At 52.8% G+C, this 17,764-nt stretch overlaps 1 protein-coding gene across 1 annotated transcript in view; it reads left to right on the top strand.

The window, feature by feature from the left end:
- The window catches only part of LOC137348673 (protein phosphatase 1 regulatory subunit 3E-like), a 31,590-nt gene extending 15,575 nt beyond the window's left edge, over window positions 1–16,015 (top strand). Inside the window, exon 2 of the mRNA XM_068013932.1 lies at window positions 15,563–16,015. Within this exon, the coding sequence (XP_067870033.1) occupies window positions 15,563–16,015 (453 nt within the window). The remainder of the gene's footprint in view (window positions 1–15,562) is intronic.
- The last annotated feature ends 1,749 nt before the right edge of the window (window positions 16,016–17,764 follow it).

The following is a 17,764-nucleotide window of genomic DNA, read 5'->3' as shown; positions in this document are numbered from 1 at the left end:
CACAAGTTACCTTTTTGGTCCCTAATTGGCCCTACTCTTTCCTTAGACACCTTCTTGCTCTTTATGTATTTAATAAAACATCTGAAATCGACAGTTTGTCACAAACCAAGGGTATTAAGGAATATGAAGCCAAGCCTAGATGATACTGTATGATACAGAGCACCTATGACCTCATTGAATGCTGGGACAGGCTCGAATGGCCTCCACCTGTCCAAGTTCCAAATACCTCTCCTGGGAGTGTTTGATGGGGACAGTGTAGAGGGAGCTTTACTCTGTATCTAACCCCCGTTTTTTTTTTTTTTCCCCCACAAGGTGACCTTTATACCCCAGGCCCCTTTTATATTTTTCACATCGAGGGGGCCTTTATCCCTCAGGCCCCCTTTATGTACATATTTACAGTTTTAAAATAACTTTATTAAAACAGATAAATAAACAAAAAACTCAAATTAAAATGCCATTCTCGGCGTCGACGATGCACTCCAGTCCCTGCGGTGCCCACCGGTCGCGGAAGGCCTCAAGCGTACCGGCGGACACCGCATGCTCCTTTTCCAGGGACACCCGGGCGCGAACGTAACCGCGGAAGAGGGGCAGGCAATCGGGGAGGACGGAACCCCCGACGGCCCGCAACCTGGACCTGTGAATTGCCACCTTGGCCAGGCCCAGGAGCAGACCGACGAGGAGATCCTCCTCCCGGCCCAAGCCCCTCCGCACCGGGTGCCCAAAGATCAGGAGCGTGGGACTGAAGTGCAGCCAGAATTTGAGGAGCAGCCCCTTCAGATACTCAAATAGGGGCTGCAACCTCGCACACTCCATATAAATGTGGAACACGGACTCGTCCAGGCCGCAGAAAGTACAGGCGGCCTGGGAGTCCGTGAACCTACTTAAAAGCCTATTGCACGGGACTGCTCTGTGCAGCACCCTCCACCCCAGGTCCCCGATGTAAAGGGGGAAGACTCCCGCGTAGAGAGACCTCCATCGGGGTTTCCCCTCGCCGCCAGATGGCAACGCGGACCGCCAGGGCGTGTCCGGCCGGCTGACGAGGGCGAGGAAGTGGAGAGTGTGCAGGAGCAGCCCGTACAGGAAACCCCTCCGCGCCGATTGGAATGGCACGGAGGGCATTTCCGAGAGGCGGCTCGGGATGTGCGGGACCGGCTCCCGAGGAGGGTTTCGGGGCCTGGGTCCGATGAGCAGTTCCGGCCGAGCGGGGGTCAGCTCGGCCGGGATCGCTCCGCACTCCCGAGCCCCCTCGCCACCCGCAGTGAGGGGCGTCCCGGGGGTTTCGGCTACTCCTCCGCCCGCCGGACCGTCCCTGGAGTCGGCCGCCCGGACAGCCGAGGCGCTCTCCTCCGCCGGCGGGGGAGCACCCTGACTGGAGGCGACCATGTTCCAGACTCGGAAAAGATCCCGGTAAAAGACAGGCAACTCCCTCAGAGAGGCGCGGCTAACGGACTCCACCGGGAGCTGCGTGTCGTCTTGAAGGCAGTGACACTGGCGGAAAAAATACGTCGCCAGCGCACACCATCTGGGAGGACGCTCGACGTACAGGTATCTCTGCAGGGTCCGAAGGCGGAGAGTCGCAGCCTGGGTGCGGACGCACACCAGCGACTGACCGCCCTCCTCGATCGGGAGACTCAGGACCGCGGCAGAGACCCAGTGTTTCCTCTTGCCCCAGAAGAAATCGACGAGTTTCTTCTGGATCTTGGTGGCAAATACAGGGGGCGGGGCCAAAGTGACCAACCGGTACCACAGCATGGAGGCCACCAGTTGGTTTATGACCAACGCTCGGCCCCTGTAGGAAAGCACTCGGAGCAGTCCTGTCCAGCGCCCCAGCCGAGCGGTGACTTTCGCCTCCAACTCCTGCCAGTTTGCCGGCCAGGCTTCCTCAGCGGGGCTAAGGTGGACTCCCAGATAGAGGAGGTGCGTGGTGCTCCACGCAAAAGGTGTCATCTCCTCCGGCAGGGAGTCCACCCGCCACTGACCAACCAGGAGTCCGGAACATTTCTCCCAATTGATCCTCGCGGAGGACGCGGCAGAAAAGGTCTGCTGGCAGTCGCGCATCCTCCGCAAGTCAACGGGATCTGTGATTGCGAGGAGCACGTCGTCGGCGTAAGCCGAGAGGACGACCCGCATGGCCGGCTCGCGCAGAGCCAATCCCGTCAACCTCCTGCGAAGCAGGCACAGGAAGGGCTCCACGCAGATGGTATACAATTGGCCGGACATGGGGCACCCCTGACGCACTCCTCTCCCAAATCGAAGGGGCGCCGTCAAGGACCCGTTAACTTTGACTGGACACTCTGCGGCGGCGTATAAAAGTCGGACCCGGGCCACGAAATGCGGCCCGAGTCCGAAAGCGCGCAGAGTCCCGAAAAGGTAATCGTGATCCACCCTGTCGAACGCCTTCTCCTGATCGAGGGAGAGAAAGGCGACCGACTGACCAGTCCTCTGGGAAAGATGGATCAGGTCCCGGACCAGGTGAATGTTGTCCTGGATGGACCGGCCCGGGACCGTGTAGGACTGGTTGGGGTGGATCATGTGGGCCAGCACGGAGCCCAGGCGGGTAGACATAGCCCGGGCAAAGATCTTATAATCCGTGCTGAGGAGGGAGACCGGACGCCAGTTTTTAAGCAGGCGGAGATCGCCCCTCTTCGGCAGCAGGACGATGACCGCCCTGCGCCACGAGAGGGGCATCTCCCCGGTCGCCAGGCTTTCCCCCAGGACCCGCGCGTAATCGTCCCCCAGGACGTCCCAGAACGCCCTGAGGAACTCCACGGTCAACCCATCCAGCCCTGGGGATTTGCCCCTCGAGAGCTGGTGGAGGGCGCCAGTCAGCTCCGCCAACGTGAGCGGAGCCTCCAATCCTTCGGCGCCCTCCGGGCTGACCTGCGGCAGGTCCTCCCACAAAACTCTGCGCGCATCCTCGCTGGACGGATCCGGAGAGAACAACGCACTGTAATAAGTACGGACCAGGAGGCCCATTCCCTCCGGATCCGTGATGGAGGATCCGTCGTCGGCCAGCAGCTCGACGAGCTGCTTACGGACCCCCCGCCATTTTTCCAGCGAGTAGAAGAAGGGTGAGGCGCGGTCCAAATCTTCCAGGATCTGGATCCGCGACCTCACGTACGCGCCTCGGGACCCTATGAGCTGCAGGTTCCTCAGCGCGCCCTTCTTCTCTTTGTACGCCTGCCACAGGGCCGGGTCCGCGACGGCATGACCGAGGCGGGATTCCAAGTCGAGCACCTCCCTCTCAAGGCGCCCGATCTCGGCTTCCCGCCTTTTGGTCGACCCCTTCGCGTACTCCTGACAGAAGACGCGGATGTGAGTCTTGCCCACATCCCACCATAGCCTCAAGGAGGGGAAGCCCCCCTGCTTCCTTCTCCAGTCGGCCCAGAATCGACAGAACGAGTCCCGAAATCGCACGTCCTCCAGCAGCCGGTTGTTAAAGTGCCAGTACGCGGACCCTGCCCGCGTGCGGAGCGGAGTGAACTCCGCCCACACCAGGCGGTGGTCCGAGCACGGCACCAGCCGCATGGAGGCCGCCGAAACGCGGGAGACGTACGCCTGCGAAATGTAGAGGCGGTCGATTCGCGACCCCCCTCCTCCAGACCTCCACGTGAAGGCGCTGGAGTCGGGATGGAGATTCCGCCAGACGTCCACCAAGTTAAGGGAGCTGATCAGTCCCCTCAACTTCTCCACCGACGCTTGGCCGCGCTGGGGACCGGAGCGATCCCCCACCTCGAGGGTGCAGTTAAAATCCCCCCCGAGGATGATGCACTCGCCGCTATCGATGGAGCTCAAGAGAGCGGACACTTCTTCAAAGAAGCGCGCTTGCAAAGCGCCGGGCCTGGGCGCGTACACGTTCACAAAGTGGAGCGGCACGCTACCCAGGCGAACGGCGAGGTGGAGCAAGCGGCCCGGCACTAGCTCCTTGACCCCCAAGATCTCCGGCTGAAAAGTCGGGGCCAACAAGATAGCCACCCCACTAGAAATAGGGGTGAGGTGACTCATGTAGACCCCACCCTGCCACTCCAGGAGCCAGGTGGCTTCGTCTCCCGGAACGGTGTGGGTTTCCTGCAGAAAGCTCACCGCGTATCTCCCTTCCCTAAGGACTGAGAGATTGTGAAATCTGCGGTGAGCCCCTCTGCTGCCGTTGATGTTGAGGCTGGCTATGGTTATCTTCATGTCAAAGGTACTTAAAAACCCGTCACCAACAGCTCACTGTGAGGAGGGAGTGGAAGTGCACCTGGCCCTCCACTCCCCCAGCAACCCATTGAGGAACACATTAAAACGGCGCCTCTCAAACAGTTTCACGTCCGCGCGCTTGCCCGCTATCTTAAGGGCGGCACGGACGGACTGGATGATCAGCGCCAGATTCGACCAACGGTCGAGGGCCAGCTGAACTTTATTGCGGCAACCCCTGCAAGCCGCGAGGAAATCCCGGAGTTCCGCCGTGGGGATGAGAGGAGATTCGGTGGGAGGCACGAGGGACTCCACCACCTCACTGGCGATGGAATCAAGATCATCCTCCGTGCCCCGCACCGAATCCCCATCCTCCTCCGGGTCGTCACCGCCAGCGGCCAACACATCCACCACACACTGTGGGGCGGACGTCCCGGCCGCGCCAGCTGGTCCCGCCTCCGTCACGATCCCACCCCCAGGATCGATGGCGGAGGAGTCCTCTCTGGGTTCTATTGTGAAACTGGAGCCTGTAGGCACCAGCGGCTCAGGACCCCCCTCCACCTCCGTCCCCAGGGCAATGAGTGGTCCAGGGGAGACAGAAGTTCCCGACTCCGGGAAACCAGCCGGAGCCGAGACTGGAGGCGGAGGGAGGAGGCTATCTCCCGCTCCGCCAGCACCCACAGGCCCAGCAGGTGGGGCAGCATTCTCAGTTATAACTGGGTCGGGTGTCTCCTGGTTGGTGGTGGACTCCGGCTGGGAGGCCCGACCCTCTGGGGCCTCGCCCTCCCCTTCATTCAGGACACCCGACCCAGTAGCAGTGGCAGAATGGGCGGCTTCCCCAGGCTCCCCCACCACAAGCAGGGCCCCACTTACTCCTTCAGTAGGGGCCTCATGTACCGGGGCCATCCCCTTCCCTCCATCCTGAGGAATTGGGAGCACCTGCCCGGACTTTGCAGCCTTGGTGGTGGCGGTAGGGGAAACCTGGGGACCCGAAACAGGAGACAGCTCCCCTCCAACAGATGGGCCCTGCGCCTCAGGGCCCCTTGTTACCTCTGTGGAGGGGTGCCTTCTCCTCTTTTTCCAAGTTGTGTGCGGAGGCTCAGAGACCTCCATATCATCAGAGGCCTCCACCTCCACACTCTCCTTTTTTTTATTCACCCTGGGCCTGAGCCCAGCCCTGGGGCAAGTTGACTTCCCGAGATCGGGCCTTGGGCTGAGCTCAGGCTCGGGTAGTGTCACGATATCCAGGGGACGCGCCTCTCGATGTTTATTTCTCCTCCGCGCCTTCCTTCCACTTGGACGGTCACCCCCCTCCCTGCCGGAGGCCGTGAAAACCACAGCCTCCGGTACCGACTGAATGGTATCTGGTGGTGGTGTAGTGGGGGTGGGAGGAGGTGCAGCGTCGCCACCCTGGGCCGCTGAGTTGGAGTTGGCAGCCGGGAGGTTGGGGCAGTTCTTACGAACATGCCCCACCCCCTTACAGACATGGCACCGCACCCCGTCCAAGGTCCAGAAGACGCGGTAGGCCGTCCCCTGGAATTCTACATTGAAGTGGCCCTCTGTCACCTCCTCCCGCGCCAGCTGCATGAATAACTGGCGGCGGAAGGAGTAGACGTGTCGGAGGCTGTTCTCCCGAAGACCGAGCGGGACTGGGGTGAGCCCCGTCTTTACCTCCCCCAGATGGTGCAGGTGGGGAAGGAGGAGCTCACCAGGGATGAAGGGTGGGACATTGGATAAAATGAGCCTTTGCGCAGTGGCCTCCAGGGGGTCCACTGGCAGAAAGGTCCCGCCCACGGTGAGCCCCTTGCTCAGAGCCAGGGACACCGCCCGCTCGGTCTTCAGGAAAAACACTGCCTTCCCGTACATTTTAGAGGCTGCAACAATGGCCGAAGGGCCGACAACCTCGGCCATTGCTTTCACGCATGCCTCTATAGTCATGTTCGGGTGGACGTAGCTCTTGACCCCATGCTTCGTTGTTAATAAAGCAAAAGGTGATGGGGCAACAGGTGCAGCTGCAGCAGCCGCAGCAGCATATGAACGGGAAGGCCCCGCCACCGGCGAAGAGGGGCTTGCCATGGGGTCTAAGAGCTACGTCCACCCACAAGAAACAAAACAAATTTACACAATTTTTAAAAAAAAGCAAACTTTAAACAAGGTGGAGTGGGAGTAGAGGAGGATGGGGTAGGATGGTAAAGGAAATGGGGAGGATAGGTGACTGAGGCGACTGAGTGGAGGAAGGGAGAGAAAGGCTGAAAAGGATGTTTGATCCAACTGCCAGTTGGAGCACCTTTATAACAATTAGTCCAAAACTGTTTGTTGTCTTCCAGTTGGGGGAGGCTTCTTCGCCCGGCACGGCTGGAGCCGCCTGGTACTCTCCTCTTCTGATTTTAACAAGACAGTCTTCACCCGGGCAACTCCAGCTGTCCCGAGCAGGCAGTTGGGGTGGGGAGGGAGCTCCCTGTGTGCAAACACCAATACACACACAGGGGCCCCTACTGGATTTGGCTGCCCCACCCCTGAGTCTTCAGGCCTCTTCTCCCTCCCCCAAACAGTTTAAACTTCAGAGTCTTTCAGGTGCCCTGACACCCACCTTTCCAGAAAAATTGCAGCCTTCCTTGATGGTTTCCCTCCACTCTGTATTCACCTTTCTCCAGTCTCTCTCCCCAGTTGCTGCAGTCTCCACTCTGCAGTTGCTGCAGCACAGGTGCAGCTGCTCCCCCTGATTGCTGGCAGGAAGTGCTCCAAATTGACCAGCCAATCCCTGTGCTGTACCTGTCCTGGGAGTGTTTGATGGGGACAGTGTAGAGGGAGCTTTACTCTGTATCTAACCCCCGTGCTGTACCTGTCCTGGGAGTGTTTAACGGGGACAGTGTAGAGGGAGCTTTACTCTGTATCTAACCCCCGTGCTGTACCTGTCCTGGGAGTGTTTGATGGGGACAGTGTAGAGGGAGCTTTACTCTGTATCTAACCCCCGTGCTGTACCTGTCCTGGGAGTGTTTGATGGGGTCAGTGTAGAGGGAGCTTTACTCTGTATCTAACCCCCGTGCTGTACCTGTCCTGGGAGTGTTTGATGGGGACAGTGTAGAGGGAGCTTTACTCTGTATCTAACCCCGTACTGTACCTGTCCTGGGAGTGTTTGATGGGGACAGTGTAGAGGGAGCTTTACTCTGTATCTAACCCCCGTTTTTTTTTTTTGTCGAGGGGGCCTTTATTCCTCAGGCCCCCTTTATATATTTTTTTATGTCGAGGGGGCCTTTATTCCTCAGGCCCCCTTTATATACACACTTATATTTTTAAAATAACTTTATTAAAACCAGATAAATAAACAAAAAAACTCAAATTAAAATGCCATTCTCGGCGTCGACGATGCACTCCAGTCCCTGCGGTGCCCACCGGTCGCGGAAGGCCTCAAGCGTACCGGTGGACACCGCATGCTCCTTTTCCAGGGACACCCGGGCGCGAACGTAACCGCGGAAGAGGGGCAGGCAATCGGGGTGGACGGAACCCCCGACGGCCCTCAACCTGGACCTGTGAATTGCCACCTTGGCCAGGCCCAGGAGCAGACCGACGAGGAGATCCTCCTCCCGGCCCAAGCCCCTCCGCACCGGGTGCCCAAAGATCAGGAGCCCCCGTTTTTTTTTTATAAGGTGGCCTTTATACCCCAGGCCCCTTTTATATATTTTATGTCGAGGGGGCCTTTATTCCTCAGGCCCCCTTTATATATTTTTTATGTCGAGGGGGCCTTTATTCCTCAGGCCCCCTTTATATATTTTTTATGTCGAGGGGGCCTTTATTCCTCAGGCCCCCTTTATATACACACTTATTTTTTTAAAATAACTTTATTAAAACCAGATAAATAAACAAAAAAAACTCAAATTAAAATGCCATTCTCGGCGTCGACGATGCACTCCAGTCCCTGCGGTGCCCACCGGTCGCGGAAGGCCTCAAGCGTACCGGCGGACACCGCATGCTCCTTTTCCAGGGACACCCGGGCGCGAACGTAACCGCGGAAGAGGGGCAGGCAATCGGGGAGGACGGACCCCCCGACGGCCCGCAACCTGGACCTGTGAATTGCCACCTTGGCCAGGCCCAGGAGCAGACCGACGAGGAGATCCTCCTCCCGGCCCAAGCCCCTCCGCACCGGGTGCCCAAAGATCAGGAGCCCCCGTGCTGTACCTGTCCTGGGAGTGTTTGATGGGGACAGTGTAGAGGGAGATTTACTCTGTATCTAACCCCGTACTGTAACATTCGGGAATGTTTGCTGAGGACAGTGGAGTGATCATAATGTACCAAAAAGGTTAAGCTGTTTTTATTTTTTAGTAATTGTCTGTTAGTTTCTGGAATGTTCTTGTTTTGTGCTGACCACAAGTTAAATTTTAATGTGTATTAGCCAGACTGTGAGGAACATTTCAGAAGAGCCATGTATAATTGATGGCTTTGATTGCATGCTTCCTAACTGCTCCTGACTCAGGTTCAGTCTGATATACCAACCTGCCCATGTACATCAGACTCAATGCAAAAGGACAAGATGAAAGTGAAAAGCAGGTCACCCACTGGGTGAGGAGAGTGATGGAGCGTGGGCCCCACCTGTAGGGGAGGTGGTGGTGTAGTGGTAATGTCACTAAGCTAGTAACCCAGAGTCCCCAGTCTAATGCTCTGGGGCCAGGGTTTGAATCCCACCACGGTAGCTGGTAAACTTGAATTCAATTATAAATCAGGAATGAAAAAACTAGTTTAGTGCTGACCTTGAAGAGATTGTTGATTGTTGCAAAAACCCATCTGGTTCACCGATGCCCTTTCGGGAAGGAAATCTGCCGTCCTTACCCGGTCTGGCCGACATGTGACTCCAGACTCACAGCAATGTGGTCGACTCTTAAATGGCCCAGCAAGCCAGTCAATTGTATGTAACCGCTACAAAGCCTCAGAAAAAAGGGAATGAAACCAGACAGACCACCTAGGCACTGGAAACAACAATGGTAACCCAAGCCCTGTCGACCCTGTAAAGTCCTCCTTACTAACATCTGGGAGCTTGTGCCAAAATTGGGAGAGCTGTCCCACAGACTAGTCAAGCAGCAGCCTGACATAGTCATACTCACGGAATCATATCTTACAGACAATGTCCTGTCCCACTGGCAGGACAGATCACCAGAGTTGGCAGCACAGTGGTATACAGTCAGGAGGGAGTTGCCCTGGGAGTCCTCAACATTGACTCCGGAACCCATAAAGTCCCATAGCATCAGGTCAAACATGGGCAAGGAAACCTCCTGTTGATTACCACCTCCCCCTTGGCTGATGAATCAGTACTTCTCCATGTTGAGCACTGAGGGTAGCAAAGGCACAAAATGTACTCTGGGTGGGGTCTTCAATGTCCAGCACAAAAAGTGACTTGGTAACACCACTACTCACCGGGTCCTAAAGGACATATCTGCTAGACTGGGTATGCGGCAGGTGGTGAAGGAACCAACAAGAGGGAAAAACATACTTGACCTCATCCTGACCAATCTGCCTGTCGCAGATGGATCTGTCCATGACAGTATTGGTAGCAGTGACCACTGCCTAGTCCTTGTGAAGACAAAGTCCTGTCTTCACATCGAGAGTACCCACTATCATGTTGTGTGGCACTACCACTGTGTTAAATGGGATAGATTTCGAACGGATTGAGCAACTCAAAACTGGGCATCCATGAGGCGCTGTGGGCCATCAGCAGCAGCAGAACTGCATTCAACCACAATCTGTAACCTCATGGCCCGGCATATCCCCCACTCTACTATGACCATCAAGCTAGGGGACCAACCCTGGGAGTCCTGTGTTGTAGCTTCACCAGGTTGACACCTCATTTTGAGGGCATGCCAGGAGCAGCACCAGGCATACCTCAAAATGAGGTGTCAACCTGGTGAAGCTACAACACAGGACTACTTGCATGCCAAACAGTGAAAGCAGCGTGCCTAGCAATCCCATAACCAACGGATCAGCTTTAAAATTAAAACAGAAAGTGCTGGAGATATTCAGCAGGTCAGGCAGTATCTGTGGAGAGAGGAAAAACAGAGTTAATGTTTCAGGTCTGACCATTCATCAGAACGGATCTAAGCTCTGCAGTCCTGCTATATCCAGTTGAGAATGGTGATGGGCAATTAAACAACTGACAGGAGGAGGAGGCTCCACAAATATCCCCATCCTCAATGATGGGGGAGCCCAGCACATCAGTGCAGAAGATAAGGCTGAAGCATTTGCAACAATCATCAGCCAGAAGTGCCGAGTGGATGATCCATCTCGGCCTCCTCCTGAGGTCCCCAGCATCACAGATGCCAGTCTTCAGCCAATCCGATTCGCTCCACGTGATATCACAAAACGGCTGAAGGCAGTGGATTCTGCAAAGCCTATGGCCCCTGACAACATTCTGGCAATAGTACTGAAGTATTGTCATCCAGAACTAGCCGTGCCCCTCGCCAAGGTGCTGCAACACTGGTATCTACCCGGCAATGTGGAAAATTGCCCAGGTATCTCCTGTGCACAAAAAGCAGGACAAAACCAACCCAGCCAATTACTGCTCTATCAGTCTACTCTCGATCATCAGTAAAGTGATGGAAGAGGTTGTCGACAGTGCTATCAAGCTGCACCTGCTCATCAATAACCTGCTCGGCGATGCTCAGTTTGGGTTCCACCAGGGCCACTCAGCTCCTGACCTCATTACAGCCTTGGTTCAAACATGGACTAAAGAGCTGAACTCCAGAGGTGAGGTGAGAGTGACTGCCCTTGACATCAAGGCAGCATTTGACTGAGTATGGCATCAAGGAGCCTTAGTCTTATGAAAGTACTTCCATTTTTTGTTAATTTTTGAGGCCTTTTATTTTAAAACTGGAAAAAGGATTCCATAGATGATGGAATTCGTGATTTCTTTTCAAAAGAATAGGTCCTCGTCACGTCTTTTGGACGGTGTGTAAACAGCCCTTACTGGAGGTCACCTGATTTCAGATAATTACCCAGCAGGGGTTTTTTGACTTAGAATCATAGAAAATAGGAGCAGGAGTAGGCCATTCGGCCCTTCGGGCCTGCTCCGCCATTCAAAAGAGATCATGGCTGATCGTCTAATTCAGGACCCTGTTCCCGCTTTCTCCCCATATCCCTTGATCCCTTTGGCATTAAGAAATATATCTATCTCCTTGAATATATTTAATAACTTGGCCTCCACTGCCTTCTGCAGTAGAGAATTCCACAGGTTCACCACCCACAGCCACCCGGAAAAAGACCCATTTATTCCTACTCTCCGTTTCCTGTCTGTCAACCAATTCTCAATCCACGCCAGTATATTACCCCCAATCCCATGTGCTTTAATTTTACACACTAACCTCTTATGTGGGACCTTATCAAAAGCCTTCTGAAAATCCAAATACATCACATCCACTGGTTCTCCCTTATCTATTCTACTCGTTACATCCTCAAAAAACTCCAGTAGATTTGTTAAGAATGATTTCCCTTTCGTAAACCCATGCTGACTTTGTCCAATCCCATTTATGCTTTCCAGGTGTTATTTATTTTTTATTTATTTATTTATTTAGAGATACAGCACTGAAACAGGCCTCCGGCCCGAGTCTGTGCCGATCATCAACCCCCCATTTATATCAATCCTACATTAATCCCATATTCCTACCACATCCCCTCAATTCCCCTACCATCTACCTACACTAGGGGCAATAGACTCTAGCATTTTCCCCACTACTGATGTAGAGCTAACCGGTCTGTAATTCACTGTTTTTGCTCTCCCTCCTTTTTTAAATAGTGGGGTTACATTTGCCACCCACCAATCTGTAGGAATTGCTCCAGAGTCTATAAAATTTTGGAAGATGTCCACCAATGCATCCACTATTTCCAGGGCTACTTCCTTTAGTACTTTGGGATGTAGATTATCAGGCCGTGGGGATTTTTCAGCCTTTAACCTCATTAATTTCCCTAGCACTATTTTTTTTTTACTAATACTGATTTCCTTCAGCTCCTCCCTCTCATTAGACCCTTGGTTCCCCAACATTTCTGGGAGGTTATTTGTGTCCTCCTTTGTGAAGACAGAACCAGGCTTGGGGGGAGATGTTTACAGAGAAGTGGCAGGTCAAGATTTATAGGGATCAGGAGGTTTTACTCGAGATATTGTTTTGCTTTCACTTTGGACGGTCAATTGGAGTTTTAAAAATCAACCTGAAGAACAAAACACCAGCTCAGCCTGTTCCATCTCTGAAAAACCTGCCAGTTTTTCCATCACTTTGAGAAGCTGTAAGAAGTGAGTGTAAGAAACAGAGAGATTGATGCTACATTCGTTCTGAAAGACCTGCTTGAAACCCTGGTTGCCGCCTGACCCAATTGCTCCAGAGAAAGATCCCAGTGACAGCCATCTATACGTATTTGGGATGCCAAACCAAAAAAAGGGACAACTGACATCTTTACATATCTTCTCTTTTTTTCTTCAAGAATTAGCAAGTAATTGGCCAAGGCATTTTTTTTTTGGCCTCTTTTTTGTAACAGAGCTCAAACGAAAATCTCTATTTTTTTCCAGTTAATGCGCATGTGTATGGGTGGGTGTGTTTGTGAGGGCCGAAGGTAAAAGGGCACTTTCGTATTTCAATCTGTGTGTTAATGCTTTGCCTTGTTACTGGTTATGTCTTGTTTTATGATTAATAAATGAAAAAAGTCAGTTCAAGAAACCCAGTTGGTGTATTTTATTCTGGGATAAAGAGTAGAGTCTCTGATTGACCATGTCGGTAACTGGGTCAATCTGCAAATATATGTTGTGACCTGTGGAGAAGTGGATCTAGAAAAGACAGTGCACTCCTTCCACCTCGGTCGTAACATATAATTAGGGGCTCTGTGCGGGATATCCCAACACTGACGACGTGCAATTGTAAGTCGGGTAGAAAAGAGGAAATTTTTTTTAAAAAGGTTTCTTGTGCATGAGCGTAACGTTTACACTACCAGAATGTCTTCGTTAGTTGCTATGACCTTTCTGGAGAAGGAGGATGTATCCCTGAGTGATTTAAGAAACTTAACCAAGGTTAGCCTAGAAGACTTGGCAGACCTATTGGCTTTAGAATTAAAACCAAGAGCCAAGAAAGCAGATATAATTGAAGTAATAGCACAGCATTTGCAATTGGAAGAAAAAGATGGCAAACCAGTTGAATTAGCTAAAATCCAGTTACAGATGAGGCAGCTTGAACTTGACAAAGAAAAAGAAATAGAATTGGAACGATCCGACTCCAGCCCAGGACCCAGTGGAGAGCTGTTTAAATTTGTACAAGCCCTACTGAAATTTGAGGAAAGGGATGTAAAGGCGTTTTTCATTTCATTTGAATTAATAGCCAGTCAGATGAAATGGCCGAAGGAAAGCCGGACACTGCTTATGCAAGGCCGGTTGATGGGCAGAGCTCATGAAGTTTATGCCATGCTTTCTGACGAAGCTTCTGCAGATTATGAGGTGGCAAAAAAAAGGCTATTTTCGCTGCTTGTGAGTTTGTCCCTGAAGCTTACCGGCTGAAATTTGAGAACCTCTGGAGACAGCCTGGGCAGACTTATAGAGCATTTGAGAGGGTAAAGCAAATTAATTTTGATCGTTGGATGCGGGCAGTAAAGATAGATGCCACATATGAGAACCTTAGGGCAATAATTCTCCTGGAAGAATTTAAAAGTTCACTCCCTCCATTCGTTGGAACCCATTTAGAGAGCCAGAAGGTTTCCATAGCCAGACAGGCAGCTGAGATCGCTGATGATTATGAGCTTGTTTACAAGTACAAACCCTTTGTCTGTCACCCCCACAAACCCAAGAAGGACAGAAGGTGGGAGAGTGAAAGGAAGGAAAGTAGCCGGGGACAAGGAATAGCTGGGAACGCCCTGCGATCTCTTCCTCAGGCCAGAAAGGAAGATGCTGAGGCTGGAAGTGAGGTCTGCAAGCCTAAGTGTTACCATTGCCACAAGGTGGGACACCTTCATGCAGAATGCTGGAAGTTGCGGGGTAGGTCCATGGGACTTATTAGGGTACACAAAGCCAATGTAGAGAAAGGGACCCTGACCAAGAGTACGACAGATCAGGCTGCAGCTCTGACTGCAGTTGTAAGGCCAAGTGCAAAATCCACTGAGTGTGGGGGACGTGAACAAGGTACCTGAGAGTTATAGGGAATTCCTGTCAAGAAGAAAAGTAACTCCTTATCCCCCTAGTGAGGGATACGTGCTGGGAAAAGGCATAACTTTTCCATCAGAGAGCACACTGAATGCCAAGGTTTCAGTGAATGGTATCAGCAGGGAGAATATACCTGTATCTTTGTAGTGGGTGCACCTGGAGTGTGACCTAATGTCTGGAACGGTAACCAGAGGAGCTGTCCATCGTTTGCCTGTAGACAGAGTTGACCTACTCCTGGGGAATGATTTGGCCGGAGCGAAGGTAGTAGCTTCTCCAGTAGTCACGGAAAAACCAAGTGACGTTAAAGAGACAGAACAGTTGCAGAAAAAGCTTCCAGGAATTTTTCCTTCCTGTGTCGTGACCCGAGCAATGGCTAAAACAAGTGCCTTTGTCAGAGGTACAATTGGCACCACAGACAGATAGCCGAATATCTGAAACTTTCTTTGGGGATTTGGATAAGCCAAAGGAAATGTTTAATAAGTCTTCTCTGATCAAGGCTCAGTAAGGCGATCCAGAGTTAAATAACGTGGCACAATCGGCTCCAACAGAAGCTGAGGCAAAGGGAGTTCCAGAAGGCTACTATATTAAAAATGGGATTCTGACGAGGAAGTGGAGACCTCCTCACAGACCTGTGGATGAAGAATGGATGATTGTTCACCAGACAGTGGTACCAAAGTATTGCCGGGAAATATTAAGGACAGCCCATGAAATTCCAATAGCGGGACACGTGGGGATCTGGAAGACCCAATCAGATGTAGGTCAATATTTTTACTGGCCAGGTCTTTCCAAGGACCTGGCGCAGCTTTGTAAAACCTTCCAGATTGTGGGAAAACTGAAACCTTCAATAAAACCGGCACCTCTAATTCCCAAACCAGTTATTGGGTGTACCAACACCCCAAGGACTGCAGCAGTTCGAGAAGGCAGCTCACCACCGCCTTATCAAGGGAAATCAAGGATGGGCAACAAATGCTGGCCTAGCCAGCGACGCCCACGCCCCATGAATGAATTTTTAAAAAGGGGTCACCCAGTGGGTGAGGGAGGGTGATCGAGTGAGGGCTCCACCAATGGTGAAAGGCAATGGGTGAGGGGAGTGGTCAGAGTCAGTAAGGATATCATTGCCCTTTGTTGGGGTATCAGTGCTCTCATTGTAGGGGATGGGGGCGTTGGGGTGGTTGGGTCTCGATATTAATACGGACAATGCTCTGACTGCCCGGTGTCTTTCTCTCCCAGGACAGCAGCCCACCCCGGCTCCTGGAGCCGGCCTTCACCAACCCCATCTGCTCAGGGGACTTCCTGCAGCGGGTGAGCCGGGAGAAGGTGTGCCTGGAGGGGGTGTCGGTGGAGAGGTTCTGGCTGCAGGGCACCGTGCGGGTGCTGAACGTGGCGTTCCGCAAGGAGGTGACGGTGAGGCACACGGTGGACGACTGGCTCTCCTACACCGACACGCCGGCCTCCTACATCCCGCAGTCGGCCGACCGGCAGACCGACCGCTTCTCCTTCGAGCTGGCGCTGCCCCCTTACCTGGCGGGCAGCACCCTGCAGCTGGCCGTGCGCTACCGGGCTGGGCCGACGGAGTACTGGGACAACGACGGGGGACGCAACTACCGCCTGCGGCCAGCCCAGCAGACCCGCCCATCGCCGCCCCCCATGGACTGCGATGCCAGCTGGATTCACTTTGTGTGAGATGGAATGGGGGGGGGGGGGGGAGTGTGATCGATGCCAAGAGGAGAGGATGTGTTGGGGAATGGGGAGTGGGGTGGGGGCTGGCAGGCTGAGCCGTGGAAGGGATCTTTCAAACCACGAGACGCATCCCCCACCCAAGCCCGGGAAGAGATGTCGAACTGAAGGCCAGACTCCAAGGCAAGACTCAGACAGTGAGGGATACAAGAGTCCACCAGTAAGCAATCCAAGACTGTGGGAGACGCCCACAAGAAAGTTTTCCCATTGATCTCCGAAACACCGCATCGCTGACCGACTCCCTCCACTCACCAACCCTCCCAGCGTCCTTGCCATGCTGATATCTCAAACGGGAGGTTTTACCAGTCCCTCTCCTCGCCATCAGCTACGCTTGGCTGGCTGAACCTTGCAGACATGCCAGCTCTCCATATTCCTGCTTCAGCATTCCGGCTGCCATCTCGCTCACCCCCGGCACAGGATCCCGGGTTGGTAAGGATCCCAAGGCAAAGGGGATGGAATTTCAGCAGATCAAAGGGAAAACTGTGGATCATTGCTCTGCCGACCCTGCGACTCGAGGTCAAAGCCAGGCCTTCCCTCGAACCTCCGGACTGCAGAACATCTTGGTTCTCTGTGCCTCCCCCTTTGCCTCTCACTGAAGATTCAATGTTTGAACTGTCAAATGAGAGGTTGCACAAAAATAAAAAGAGAAAGCAAAAAACACACAACCACTTGTGCAACGTCTCCATTTTCTTTGACATGTCGAGGGAGCCGGAATCGGCACCAAACAAAGAGACAAAAGATGGAGACGCTGAAATAAGGTCACAAAACGCAGCAGAAAAGGGAGAAATTGGATACCACACCCTGTTCCATTAGACATCACACCCAGTCCCAATACACTCCACATCCAGTTCAATTTCGATCCCAAACATTGCTCCAATACATATCACACCCAGTACCATGAGAATTCACATACTTTCACATCAAACATCACGCATTAAAAACAACACTGACTTCACTAACGATAGAGGCCGCACATTCCAATCAGAATCCACACATTCCAATCAGAATCCACACTCTGTCCAACGGGAATAAAATACACACATTCCAATCAGAATCCACACATTCCAATCAGAATCCACACTCTGTCCAACGGGAATAGAATCCACACATTCCAATCAGAATCCACACTCTGTCCAACGGGAATAGAATCCACACATTCCAATCAGAATCCACACTCTGTCCAACGGGAATAGAATCCACACATTCCAATCAGAATCCACAATCTGTCCAACGGGAATAGAATCCACACATTCCAATCAGAATCCACACTCTGTCCAACGGGAATAGAATCCACACATTCCAATCAGAATCAACACTCTGTCCAACGGGAATAGAATCCACACATTCCAATCAGAATCCACACTCTGTCCAACGGGAATAAAATACACACATTCCAATCAGAATCCACACATTCCAATCAGAATCCACACTCTGTCCAACGGGAATAGAATCCACACATTCCAATCAGAATCCACACTCTGTCCAACGGGAATAGAATCCACACATTCCAATCAGAATCCACACTCTGTCCAACGGGAATAGAATCCACACATTCCAATCAGAATCCACACATTCCAATCAGAATCCACACTCTGTCCAACGGGAATAAAATACACACATTCCAATCAGAATCCACACATTCCAATCAGAATCCACACTCTGTCCAACGGGAATAGAATCCACACATTCCAATCA

The sequence above is a fragment of the Heterodontus francisci genome, chromosome 34 (assembly GCF_036365525.1).
Source record: "Heterodontus francisci isolate sHetFra1 chromosome 34, sHetFra1.hap1, whole genome shotgun sequence".
Taxonomy (NCBI): Eukaryota; Metazoa; Chordata; class Chondrichthyes; order Heterodontiformes; family Heterodontidae; genus Heterodontus; species Heterodontus francisci.
This window is presented reverse-complemented; position numbering and strand designations above follow the sequence as displayed.